The sequence below is a fragment of the Eschrichtius robustus genome, chromosome 4 (assembly GCF_028021215.1).
Source record: "Eschrichtius robustus isolate mEscRob2 chromosome 4, mEscRob2.pri, whole genome shotgun sequence".
Taxonomy (NCBI): domain Eukaryota; kingdom Metazoa; phylum Chordata; class Mammalia; order Artiodactyla; family Eschrichtiidae; genus Eschrichtius; species Eschrichtius robustus.
In genome coordinates, this window is record NC_090827.1 from 85,596,379 (window position 1) to 85,609,741 (window position 13,363).

Consider the following 13,363-nt stretch of genomic DNA (forward strand, 5'->3'; position numbering starts at 1 on the left):
CTCCCTAAGTCCACCACCTCAATTTGGGATGATTCATTGTCTATTCAAGTATTCCACAGATGCAGGGTACATCAAGTTGATTGTGGAGATGTAATCCGCTGCTCCTGAGGCTGCTGGGAGAAATTTCCCTTTCTCCTCTTTGTTCGCACAGCTCCCGGGGTTCAGCTTTGGATTTGGACCCGCCTCTGCGTGTAGGTCGCCTGAGGGCGTCTGTTCCCCGCCCAGACAGGTGGGAGTTAAAGGAGCAACTGATTAGGGGGCTCTGGCTCACTCAGGCTGGGGGGAGGGAGGGGTACGGATGCGGGGCGAGCCTGCGGCGGCAGAGGCCAGCGTGACGTTGCACCAGCCTGAGGTGTGCCGTGCATTCTCCCGGGGAAGTTGTCCCTGGATCACGGGACCCTGGCCGTGGCGGGCTGCACAGGCTCCCGGGAGGGGCGGTGTGGATAGTCACCTGTGCTCGCACACAGGCTTCTTGGTGGCAGCGGCAGCAGCCTTAGCGTTTCATGCCCGTCTCTGGGGTCCGCGCTGATAGCCGTGGCTCGCGCCTGTCTCTGGAGCTCGTTTAGGCGGCGCTCTGAATCCCCTCTCCTTGTGCACCAGGAAACAAAGAGGCAAGAAAAAGTCTCTTGCCTGTTCGGCAGCTCCAGACCTTTTCCCGGACTCCCTCCCGGCTAGCCGTGGCGCACTAGCCCCCTTCAGGCTGTGTTCACGCCGCCAACCCCAGTCCTCTCCCTGCGATCCGACCAAAGCCCGAGCCTCAGCTCCCAGCCCCCGCCCGCCCCGGCGGGTGAACAGACAAGCCTCTCGGGCTGGTGAGTGCTGGTCGGCACCGCTCCTCTGTGCAGGAATCTCTCCGCTTTGCCCTCCGCACCCCTGTGGCTCCACTCTCCTCCATGGCTTCGAATCTTCCCCCCTCCACCACCCCCCATCTCCACCAGTGAAGGGGCTTCCTAGTGTGTGGAAACCTTTCCTCCTTCACCGCTCCCTCCCACTGCTGCAGGTCCCGTCCCTATTCTTTGTCTATGTTTTTTCTTTTTTCTTTTGCCCTACCCAGGTACGTGGGGAGTTTCTTGCCTTTGGGAGGTCTGAGGTCTTCTGCCAGCATTCCGTAGGTGTTCTGTAGGAGTTGTTCCACATGTAGATGCATTTCTGATGTATTTGTGGGGAGGAAAGTGATCTCCGCCTCTTACTCTTCCGCCATCTTGAAGCTCCTCCTGGTGGGCTTTATATTGAGGCACGAAAGAAGAGATGATTCCAGGTAGCATTTTCCAAGAGGGAACATTAAAATGGAGCAAGGGTGGGCAAACTTTTTCTGTAAAGAGCCAGATAGTATTTCAGGCTTTGCAGGCCATACAGTCTCTGTCACAACTAGTTAACTCTGACAGTGTAGTTTGAAAGCAGCTCTAGACAATATGTAAGTGAATGGGTGTGGCTATGATCTCATAAGACTTTATGTAAAAATAGGATGCTGCCTGGATTTGACCCTGGGGCCATAGTTAGCCAACCCATTATGGAGTGTCGATTGCTCATGAATGAACAGTAAAGGGAGTTGATTTTGACACATCTTTTCCGTAATATTGATGGAGATCACCCCAGACTCCCTAGTCTGTAATTTATAGGCTCTTTCTTTTATTTTCTTGAAAACTGAGATATTTGCCCCTCTCGTCACCTGGCATGTTTCCCTTCCTCCATGATTCCTCAAAAATGACTGACGTTCTTTCTGTGGTGACAGCTGCACAGTCTGGCATCTCCATTCAATCTTTCTGTGCCCTTGGATTCAAGAAAATCCCTTAAAATGTGGATATTTCCTGAAGTCAATTTGTTTTAAAATGAAGTGTCAATAGCAAGAGATATATGAGGAACCCAGGACCACAAACATGGATCCTGCTCTGTCACCCCAGTGCCTTCCCTCTAGGGGGAGGTGCCAGCAAGGTGCTAGAAGACAAGGGCAGCCAAGGAATCAAGGTGGAAGATATGCCAGCTCGCCTTTTCCCTAAGCTGGAAGCATCGTGGAGTCTTGAACTAAAGGAAATTCTTCTTGGATTTTTATATATTATTTTAGTGTTTGCCCTTCATCACCAGTCACTTTTCACTCCTCTTAGACAAACAGTCTCAAGTATTTAATATGTTCCCATCCATCTGCAATACTATATTTGTATATCTGTGTAGCTATGAAAAATATATAATATTGTTATATGTGATTCGATTTGAGGAATAAACACATATTTATAATGACATTCCAGCATAAAGTTTTGCCTTTTTTATTTTTCTACGTTTCTGAGACCTTTTCATGTTACCATTTGTAGGACAAGTTCATTTCTTCTCACCACTCCTTACTATTTTCCTGATGAATATACACCATTTTATTTATCTCTTCTATAGTGATAGCCACATGGGTTGCCCCTAAATCTTTACTACCACAGAAAGTGCTGAAATGAATATCCAATGTATGTACCCACACAAGTGTTCTTCTAGGATACATACTTAGGAATGGTAATGCTTGGCTGTGGGAGATATATATATATATATATTTCAGTTCAATGAGAATTGTCTCATTACTCCAAAACAGTTGCACTAGTGTGTACTCCCATATCCATGTAGGAAGGTTGCTGTTTCCCTAAACACCAGCACTTGGCATTCCCTATTTTATAACTTTGCCAGTTTGATGTTTGAAAAGTAGCACCTTGTTTTGATTTTTGTTCCTCTGAGTACTAGGGAGATTGAATAGTTCTTTATTTACCGATTTACCTCTCTGGATTTCTGCTTTTGAAGTTCTTTCTTCCTCTTTCTTTCTTTCTTTCTTTCCTTCTTTTCTTTCTTTCTTCCTTCCTTCCTTCCTTCCTTCCTTCCTTCCTTCCTTCCTTCCTCCCTCCCTCCCTCCCTTCCTTCCTTCCTTCCAATGTTTTTCAAGAACCCATTATGTGCCAGGCACCTTTATATGTGCTATAAATAGAGCAGTGAACAATAGAAAAAAATACTCCCTGCCTTCACATTGTAGCTATTATTCAATAAAATAAATACACATATGCATATTCAAAAGGCAATAAGTGCTGTATGTCTGTGGATAGTAACAATTTATTATATATCAGACAGACATATAAAGTCAGTGGTAACACTTGCTATGAAGAAAAGTAGCACATTGAAAAAGGATAGGGATACAGAGCTCTCCGTTGTGTTTCCTGTATTTCTTTCTGCCTGTGTACTAGAATTCTTTGTGTGTTTTGGATATCAATTCTTTGTTGAGTATAGACATGGCAGATATCTTCTCATCTGGTTCCCTTCTTAATTCTGCCTGTGGTATTCTTCTTCCTTGAACAGAAGTCATTGACCTTGAGATAGTCAAATTCCATTAATTTTTCCCTTTATGGTTTGTGCTTTGGAGATAGTAAGAACTTCTCACTCACAAAGATATTCTCCTACATTTCCTTCTGTTAACTTTACGGCTTTTTGTTTTTTGGATAGGTCTTTAAGCTTATTTTTTTATATCTGTGTTGTGAATGAGAAGGGATCCAGTGTTATTCATTTTTACATAGTGAGCAAATTCTCCCAATACTGCTTATTAAACTGTCCACCCTTTTCTTCTGTTTGTAATGCCATATGATCCAGAACTCAAGCTCCAGAGCCAGACTTTCCAGAGTCTAAGTCCAGGCTCCACCTCTGATTAGCTGAGTAACACATTGCTTAACTTCTCCAGCTTCAGTTTCTTCATCTTTGAAATAGAGATAAAAATAATTGTTTTCCTGGAATTATGAGGAATAAATGGATTAATATATGTACTCAGTGTATTATTAAAATTATGCTTCTCTTAGAAATGCTATCAAATTTTCTTTTATATAGCTAATTGAACATTTCTGATGAGAGGAATACTATAAATATTTCTCTTTGACCACTGTGGCCTTTTCTGTGTCCTAAATTCTGTTTTGTCTGGTATTAAAATTGCTAACCTGGCTTTCCTTTGTTTCGTATGGGCCTTGTCTTTTTCTTCCCCCACTAAACCCTTATGTTCAATCCTTCTGCATAATGTAGCCTCTAAGAATGCTGTCCTGTCTCTAAATCCACACTGCTTAGTGTTGAATTCTGTCTTCACCACTTACTTGCTGTTTTACCTTAAGTTATGTAATCTTTCTGTGCCTCAGTGTCCTCATTTGTAAAATGGCAATACTAGTAATCTATCTCATATAGGGCTTTTCTGAGAATTGAACGAATTAAAACAAGTAAAGTGCTCAGAACATAGTGAACAAATAAGTGTTATATTAGCTGTTATTGTGAAGTGTGTCTCTTTTAGACACCATATTGCTGGATCTTTTTGTTTTAGTAATGTGAGAGTCTGTGTCTTTTAATCAATGAATTTAACCCATTTATATTTATTATAATTATTTCCACGTTTGGCCTCATGTCTTCAATCTTATTTTGTGTTTTCCATTTATTATGCTTTTTTGTTTCTTTTTTCTCCCCCTCCTTCCATTGTCTGAATCAGATTTTCCTCAGCTGGTTTGAAAGCTTTACAATCTATAACTATGCTATGTCTGATTATTTCTAATTTTTGATAACCGTATTTGTGCTTATTGTCTATATGTATTAGTATGTCTTCCCTTTCCTCCCCCTCCCCCATAAAGAGACAGGTACTGAAAGTATTAAAGTAATTTTGTGCATGCATCCAGGAGCAGTCAGGTTACTTTCTTTGTAAGTGATCTAATTTTTCTCTCTAGATGCTTTCAGAAATGTTTCTTAATCTTAGTTTAACCATAATGTTTCTAGTGGTAGATACCTCTTTCTTACATTTCTTTTTGGTGCTGTATTAATACAGCCCTTTCAATCTAAGGATATATTTCTTTAATTCTGGAAAATTATTAACTATTCTTTTTTATTTTATTCTTTTTTATTCTCTTCTTGGACTCCCATTATATATGTGTAGTCACCTTTATTCCTTCATTTCATTTTTCTCATAATCTGTCCTTTAATTTCCTGATTTCTTTTGGGAAAATTTTTTGTTTGCACTATCAAGTGCTATCATTTTTACTACTCAGTTTACTATTGGCTTCTTTATTTTAGCAGTTATATTTTTATATAACTTATTTTTGATTGGTTCTTCATTATAACTGCTTGTTCCGGTTTCATGTTTCCAGTATCTTTTCATATCTTTCCAGGGTTTTTTTCCCCATACTTCTTTTAAATTCTTGTTATATCTGGTTTTACAAGTTCTTCTTTCTTATAAGTTACTGTATTTCTTTTGTGCTCATGATCTTCTGTCTTATAAATATTCCCTGTGAGACTATTTTTCCCCATTTGCTCTAGTGGGCAGTAATGTTCCTTTTGGGGGAAAGGTGAAAGCTGGGTCCTAACTTGAGGCAAATTTGGAGACAGGGTTCGGTCTGAGCTTAGTGAATCCCTGTTTTCCCCCAGTTCCTTTACCCAAGAACTGCTCTTGCTAGAGGCAGCCACATAGTGATAGAGTTGCCTCAGTGAGGTAATATTCAAGGGTTCTCAGCACACCCATATTATTGGCACCTGTCCCTGCCTGGCTTCATGCCCTGAGGTGTACCGGAAAGCTCTGACTTTCCTCTTCCAAGGCATGAGGTGAGAATTTTCCTGAGGTTTTAAGCTTTAGAACATTGAGGATAATCCTGGAATTGGTGTGTTTTGTTTTTCAAGCACATTATTTTGTGGACTTTGAGTTTCGACAGGTTCCAAGCCTAAGCCAAAGTTCACAGTTGCAATGAGAGAGGAGCCCCTTAGCTCCATCCAGCCTGGTCTCAACCCCCTCACACTGGTCAGCCTGGGCTTGCACAGGGTACCATGGAGAGCGAAAAGTACAGCTGGAAAGCTTCTCCCACCTGATTGTTCATCTATGGGCTCTGGCACACCACTCTTTCTCTCTATGCCATTTACCTTCTAATAGTCATCCATCATTTCCTGTTTCCCCAAAGGTTTATCTCAGATTTTGTGTTAACTGATAATTGTGACCCTGAAATCTAGTGAACTCCTTTTTTAACTCATGGCATCTTCAGGGTTTTATTCCAATTTCTGTCAATAGTCTGTGCTGCCACTTTTTGCATCTTCTACTAGGTATTTCTGAGAGAAGGTTCCTTGGAGAAACCTATCCACATAGGAGAGAATTCAAAAATAATGCAAGTGGGGGATGGAGGAAGGAAGGAAAGAAGGGCAAGTTGATTTTATTTAAGCCTAAAGAAGCTCCAGCCTTTCATTACCTACCCAGAGTCATGGGAAAGGGGAAGAAAATCAGTTCCCATGTGGTCCCCGAACAGATATGGTGAATGGGAAGAGATGGTGGCCATAGGTCTTACCACTCTGAGAGCCAGGTCACCATAGGGCAGAGCTTAAAGGGAGAAGCACTCAGCCTTCTTGAGTGGATGTGCTTCCTAGTTGGAAGCCCACCAGTCCAATCAAGTGAGGCTCCCTAGACAAAAAGAGGTGGCTGGGCCTTGTCCCATGTTGGAGAAACTTCTGTCTCTCTCTACCACTCCTGTCTCCTTAAAGCGAGAGTCCATAGAGAAACCCCTGTTATATAGGCTCTTAATATTTAACTTCTGGGACAGTAGCTCAATAAAAGTCCTTAAATAATAGCTCTTAGGGGCAGAAGGAGGGTTCTGAAATCTTCTACTCTCTTTTCCTTTCTTCTCCGTATATTCTTCCATAGAAATTTCATCACATAGTAAAGGAATTGAATAAATGGAAATTTTGCAAGAAAGAGAAATTCATCTCATTATCCATGATGCTAAGATTACAACTCTTATTCATGTTTGACAGTTCACTGTTAGGAGGCAGTCTGCTGTGTATCTACAGTATAGAGGAACTATGTAAAGGATTATTGGATTCTTCAGGCTTTCTCAAATTGAAGGTTTGTGACAACCCTGTGTTGTCAAATGATGGTTAGCATTTTTTAGCAATAAAGTATTTTTAATTAAGGTATGTATATATGTATATATCTTTTGAGCAGTCCAAATTAATATTTTTAAGGCACTGCTACTATATTCTTTTTTAGTTCCTATTGCTTAGAGTAGTCTGCTATGTGTTGAGTACAGTGCTAGGTCCCAGATAATTAGATGGATGGATAGAAGGGTAGATTGATTTTTTTTTTTTTTAATGAACAGTACCACTGTGGTAAACTGTTCTATGGTGTGAATACTATAATAAAGATTTCTTCTAGGAGGCGTTTTCTTTTTAGTGCCTTAAAGGCACTAAAGGTCTGTTTGCCAATTAATAGTTCAGGATGCCTATACACACACACATACATGCATATTCAAACATACACTGTCAATGTGATCAGTCATTATTTAAAATATTATCTAAACCATTGAAACGGAAGTTTACCTGTAACAACAAAATTCCACAAAAGAGAAGTTTTGCATCTAAAATGCATTGCAAAAGGAAATCTTGTTTAAAGATACTTTCCTTTTTTTGCCCTGTGGCCAGGCTATCTGTATTTTGTTTCTGTAGACTCAATTTCCCCGTATTATAAATTCCCCTTGATGCCTCTGACTTCACAGTATGTTAACCTATGTTGCTTTTGGAGACTAGGAAAGCACTCACTCATCAGTCATTTGAATAACACAACTCTCTTACCTAAAAGTGGGTGAATGTTTCATTATGTACCCTATGCTAAGAATCATTTTTAGGATTTGCTATTTAAGTGGCTGTTTTCATTCCAGTAGTAAATTGATGGTGAGTTTCTGGAAGTGTTACAATATTTACGTAAATTTTGGTGCATGTAACACAGATTTTTTGCCATATTTAACTCCTCCTCAATTCAAAACTTTATAAATGAGCCTTCAAATTTTAGTTCAAAGAAGAGTTAAGTAAGATCTCATAAATTTTTCTCTTAGGTTTTTCTCTCTTTTTGTAATTTCTTTATTAGTCAGCAGAATGTGACTCAATGGGGAATAGACTGATATTAACAAAGAGAAAACTTGGGAAGTTTGTTGCAAAGGAAAGTAAAGCAGATGCCCCACTAATGATCCTGACCTCTAAATAGTTAGCAGGAGCAGCCCTCAAGCTTCGTAAATACAGGGGCTCTATAAATACAGGGTCATTATACAAAGCACTTCAGGATAATTAAGAAATACTGTGTTCTTCCATGTTCTTAATTTTTTTTCTAGATTTACTTTCCAAAAGCAACTTTATAGAAACTTTTAAGTTTGCAATATAAGTTTTTAAGTTAACATATTATCAGCCTAATTTTTAATGTATGTGTGAGATTTTTCTAGGTTATTAACCTGAAAACACAATACAGTAAGATAAATTATTGTACTTCTTTTAGCTACCTATAAAAAGTCCCTTAAAATATTCTTTATTATGTGACTGTGTATATACATGCACATATAATCCTTATCCATATTCCATTCAAAAAGGTGATTCATTTAGCTAATCCCATTAAAAGGGTGCAAAATGAGGCTCATATAAGATGGGCCACCCTATATACTTTCCAGCTTAAATGGTAAAAATTTCCAGTACTCCAACCTAATGTTCACAGGGCAGTGAGGGTTACTACATAGCAAATAAGAAAAATAATGAATAACACGTGCAGAAACTGCAGCCAAGATAATATCTGAAAAGCATATTGCACTCAGTGTACTGCTAGGTTGTATCGCAAAGGACCACCCTCTGTTTGTGGAGCCACAGGGAAGAAAACGACTTTATAGCACATGCTGGATGTGTAGTCCTTTTCCGCAGAGGCTCTGAGTTCTTCCAAAGAAGAAAGAGCAACAGTGGAAGAGAAGAGAACCGTGAATAATTTAAGTCCTGATGCAGACCCATGGGTGGTTAAAAAAAAAAAAATCTAGGGTAGAAAACAGAGCGCTTTTATGATGTCCCTGATTTATGCATTGGATCACTATTGATATTTGTAAAAATTTAGGCTTTAGATACTCTCAACCATGGATGTGTGGTTCTTGATAGACATTTGAAAGAATTAACTTGTGTGGTAAGGTTATTCTAAACTATTCTGGAAATTATACAAATATAGAAGCAAGTTTACAAAAGTCAAGAAAGTAAACTCTAATGAGCGAAGGAGATGACATTTTATGAGGTGGAAACACAACAGTAAAAAGTATATTCTGGAGAATTTAACATGAAGTTAAAGAAATTTAATATATGCTATTTCTTTTTTTTTTTTAATATTTATTGATTGATTGATTGATTGCTATGTTGGGTCTTCGTTTCTGTGCTAGGGCTTTCTGTAGTTGTGGCAAGTGGGGGCCACTCTTCATCGCGGTGCGCGGGCCTCTCACTATCATGGCCTCTCTTGTTGCGGAGCACAGGCTCCAGACGCGCAGGCTCAGTAGTTGTGGCTCACGGGCCTAGTTGCTCCGCGGCATGTGGGATCTTCCCACACCAGGGCGCGAACCCGCGTCCCCTGCATTAGCAGGCAGATTCTCAACCACTGCTCCACCAGGTAAGCCCCTATGCTGTTTCTTTTATCTGACATGAGCTCTCCTCTCCTGGTGACATTCTAACTCATCAAGGAAGGCTCTTGCAGCCCATGCTCATTTCTGCATCCTCTGTAATTATTAAGTACAGGCAAGTATATCAAAAAGCTTTGTGCAACACTCATTTTTAATGTCTTATAATTTGGTTTTGCTATCTTGTAACCCTCTTGTAGCAAGAAACAATTTTTTAAATGGATGCTGTAAAAATAGTAGAAGATCTGTTTAACTGATTTCAGCTTGACTAACCTGGTCCTGTTAAACCACATTCCCTCCCTAAGATACGGTGATGGACGCCCACAACACATCACTCCCAGGGCTGGAAGGACATTCTTTAGTGCATGCCTGCACTTTTGCTTCCATTAGTCGACTTGGTGCTTACTGGGAATCTGGGGGTGTTTGTTCCTTAATCTGTTTATTCCTGTTGTACTTCTTAAAGTAGTCATCACTGAATTAAATGTTTCATAAGCCACCAAAAAATAATCTAACCAAAATTGTTGCTAGGAAAACCAGATATAATGTTCTAGAAAGACTTCTTGAGTTGCTGAAAAAAATTGCTGTTGAATCTAGGGATAAGATAACAGTAAACTGGGTGGAGGGCATCATTATATTGTAGTTTCCACTAAATGAAACAAACCATGGATTGTGCCTCATGAGTGAGGTTTCTGTAAGAAAAGTATGCAGAATTTCAAACACAAACCCCTTTGCAATGTATGGTTCTTTGCCCTACATCACCAGCTTATACATTTATATTTTGAGTTAAATGTTTTAAGTACGTATATTTTATGAATTCTCACTTAAATCTGACATCTTTGTTTAGCAACCGACTACTATTTCAAACCCGTCAGATACCAGGGCTTCTACTGTTTCTTGAATCTTCTTCCAACCCAGTTGTCTACTTGTATCTTTTTTTTTTTTAATTTTTTTTTTTAATATTTATTTTTATTTTTGACTGTGTTGGGTCTTCGTTTCTGTGCGAGGGCTTTCTCTAGTTGCGGCAAGTGGGGGCCACTCCTCATCGCGGTGCGCGGGCCTCTCACTGTCGCGGCCTCTCTCGTTGTGGAGCACAGGCTCCAGACGCGCAGGCTCAGTACTTGTGGCACACGGGCCTAGTTGCTCCGCGGCATGTGGGATCTTCCCAGACCAGGGCTCGAACCCGTGTCCCCTGCATTGGCAGGCAGATTCTCAACCACTGCGCCACCAGGGAAGCCCTGTCTACTTGTATCTTGATAATGGAAGCAGATACCCTTGCTCGTGGCAGTTGCAATGTAATTTTGGGAAGTTTCTCACTACATCATCGTCTCTAAAAAAAAAAAAAAACAAGCATTGTTCTTGCCTAGGGAATTCATACTCTGCTTTTAACACCTGAGTTAGCCACATCCATAGAGTTGGTAAGAGTCCTCAGCCAATTTTAATTTGGGGGCATTGAAAATTGCAGTGTCAAGCAGAGAAAGCAGTAGTTGGTTGTAATAGCCATGAAAAAAGAAAACAAAGTTTAATCCTGCTTTTTCCTGATGCTTCTTTAAATCATTAATATTAGCTCACCATGCAGAGATTTTATCCTTTATTACACATTCATCTTATGAAAAAAAAAACAAAATAAATACCAGTGTTTCCCATGATCCCATGGTTTGACTTCACAGTGTACTTACATTGTGAGCCTGTTAAGTTGTAAAGGGAATTTGATACATGTTTTCAAATGCTTCTCTCTTTTCATGCCCATTTCCCCTTTGCTTTTTAGATCATTTCTTAGTGAGAATTCTTTTTTGACATTTACTAAATGTCAGCTGTAGTCCATGTTTAAAACATTGGCCTAGAGCCAGTGGGCTAACCAATTTATATTAGCCTTTCTTATTAGTTAAGAAAAATTAAATAAAATGTGAAAATGAAATGAAAATTGCTTTGAAGAAAAATGAAGGCTAACAGTGAAAAAGCCCATTAATGGCCTGATACTCATCCATTCCTTTGCTGTATTCACAGTTGTGTCATTTTGTGCTGCTGCTGTTCTTCCAAGGGAGGAATTAAAAATGATTCTTTCATGTAGCAGCCATTTATTGAGTACCTACTCTGGGTCAGCACTAGGAATACAAAGATGAGGAGACTGGTTCAGTCTGCAAGCAACTCACAGTCTAACACAATGACTCTCAGACTCAGACCAAATCTGTTCTTGGCTGAAGGCTTTGAGAAGGGCAGCTGGGCCTCCTGAAGGCACATATTTGTGCAGAACATCCACTGCTAGGAATTTTCCCTAAGGAAATAATCAGGGAAATGTGCAAAGATGTATTGAGTCTTTCAGAGTCATGATCTTCATTTCTAAGTTGAATAATAAATGACTTACCAGATGTTCCAGCGGATACTTACTGTACTTAAACTTGATAAAGAATTTAGCTCTAGGTTATTTCTCTTGTCCACTAACATTGTGCATATTAGTTGTTTCTCAGTAGTTCATTACTATCTTAATAGTTTACTGAGCCAGATCACTGTTCAGTTTTTCTTTCTTTCTCTCTAATCGCCAAGATAGCACGGATACTAGATAAAGTTAATCACGCCGATGCATATTCTGTCACTGAACTCTTCTGTGAGTGTCATGGTGATTATTTCTCAAATTGCGTTTCAAAGTTTGTGATAAGTTGCTCCAAAGTTAATGCCAAATATGATTTTGGTATGGATGCTGGTGTTCTCTGTTCCTGGTCCACCTTTGTATAAAAGGTTACTTGATTCTACTTGGCCATTGTCAGTAGCTTCGGAAGAAAATTGAGGCACATGAGCTATGTAATCAAGCGCTTGGTATTTACGTTGGTTGATTCACCAGGTTGGCTGAGAACAGGTTGAGAAGTTAGCTAATTCCCTACTGTTAATTTAAGTTGTTTTAAATGTATAGTACATCATCTAAGATCAGCTTATGGAGGCTCAAAACTTTTATTTTCAAGGTATAGGAGAACAGTTAGTGTTTGGACTACCATTCAACAGCCTTTCTGGCTTTCTTTTTCTTCAAAAGTGAAGAATTAGAAGTTCTGATATTATTTGTTAGGAAGTAATGGAATATCTGAACTCAAATGTCATTTTTTAAAACAAATTTATGCACACATTCTGGTAAACTAGTACTTAACAAGGCATTGTAGCTTCTATCTGTCACCTAGAGGTGTGTTTCCAAGCCTTTATTTTTCCCTTAAAGTGGCAAACCAGGCTAACAGAGAACTAAACATTTGTAAACCTAAGACTTCTCCGTGATGATTCTTCAGAGACCTATTCATTTGTCTCTTCTGCTGCTTTTATGCTTCAAGACAATGACATCTTAAAATTCCTTTTTTCAAAAAACAAAATTAATTAATAATTTGTTCTAATTTAAGGGTTTCTCCTCTTCAAAAATCTGAAGTTGTTGAGATGGTTAAGAAACAAGTTAAAGTCATAACACTTGCCATTGGCGATGGAGCAAATGACGTCAGCATGATACAGACGGCACATGTTGGAGTGGGAATAAGTGGCAATGAAGGCCTTCAGGCAGCTAATTCTTCTGACTACTCCATAGCTCAGGTAAAGCATCATTTCTGTAAAACACACTGTTTGTCAACTGACACTATGAAGAGGAAAATACTAATTTTTTTTCCATTCTTATTTTAGTTCAAATATTTGAAGAATTTGTTGATGGTTCATGGTGCCTGGAACTATAACAGAGTCTCCAAGTGCATTTTGTACTGCTTCTACAAGAATATAGTCCTCTATATTATTGAGGTAATCCCAAGTTCAGTTTAAAAATCCTTGTCATTTGCATATATATTTGAAACTTTTTTTTGTGAAGACATTTCCTTATCCCTTTAATTAATCCTTCATTTGCCCACTTTTTATAACTTCTAAATATGTTAAAACAAAAAGTTCGTCAGCCATGGAGAATAATGTTGGAATTGTGGCTAAAAACATTA

The 13,363-nt window shown here is 39.3% G+C and overlaps 1 protein-coding gene across 2 annotated transcripts in view; it reads left to right on the forward strand.

The window, feature by feature from the left end:
* The window catches only part of ATP8A1 (ATPase phospholipid transporting 8A1), a 230,557-nt gene that overhangs the window by 167,560 nt on the left and 49,634 nt on the right, over positions 1-13,363 (forward strand). For both annotated transcript variants that reach the window (XM_068542245.1, XM_068542246.1), the window contains exons 25-26: positions 12,794-12,977; positions 13,065-13,175. In XM_068542245.1, the coding sequence (XP_068398346.1) occupies positions 12,794-12,977; positions 13,065-13,175 (295 nt within the window). The remainder of the gene's footprint in view (positions 1-12,793; positions 12,978-13,064; positions 13,176-13,363) is intronic.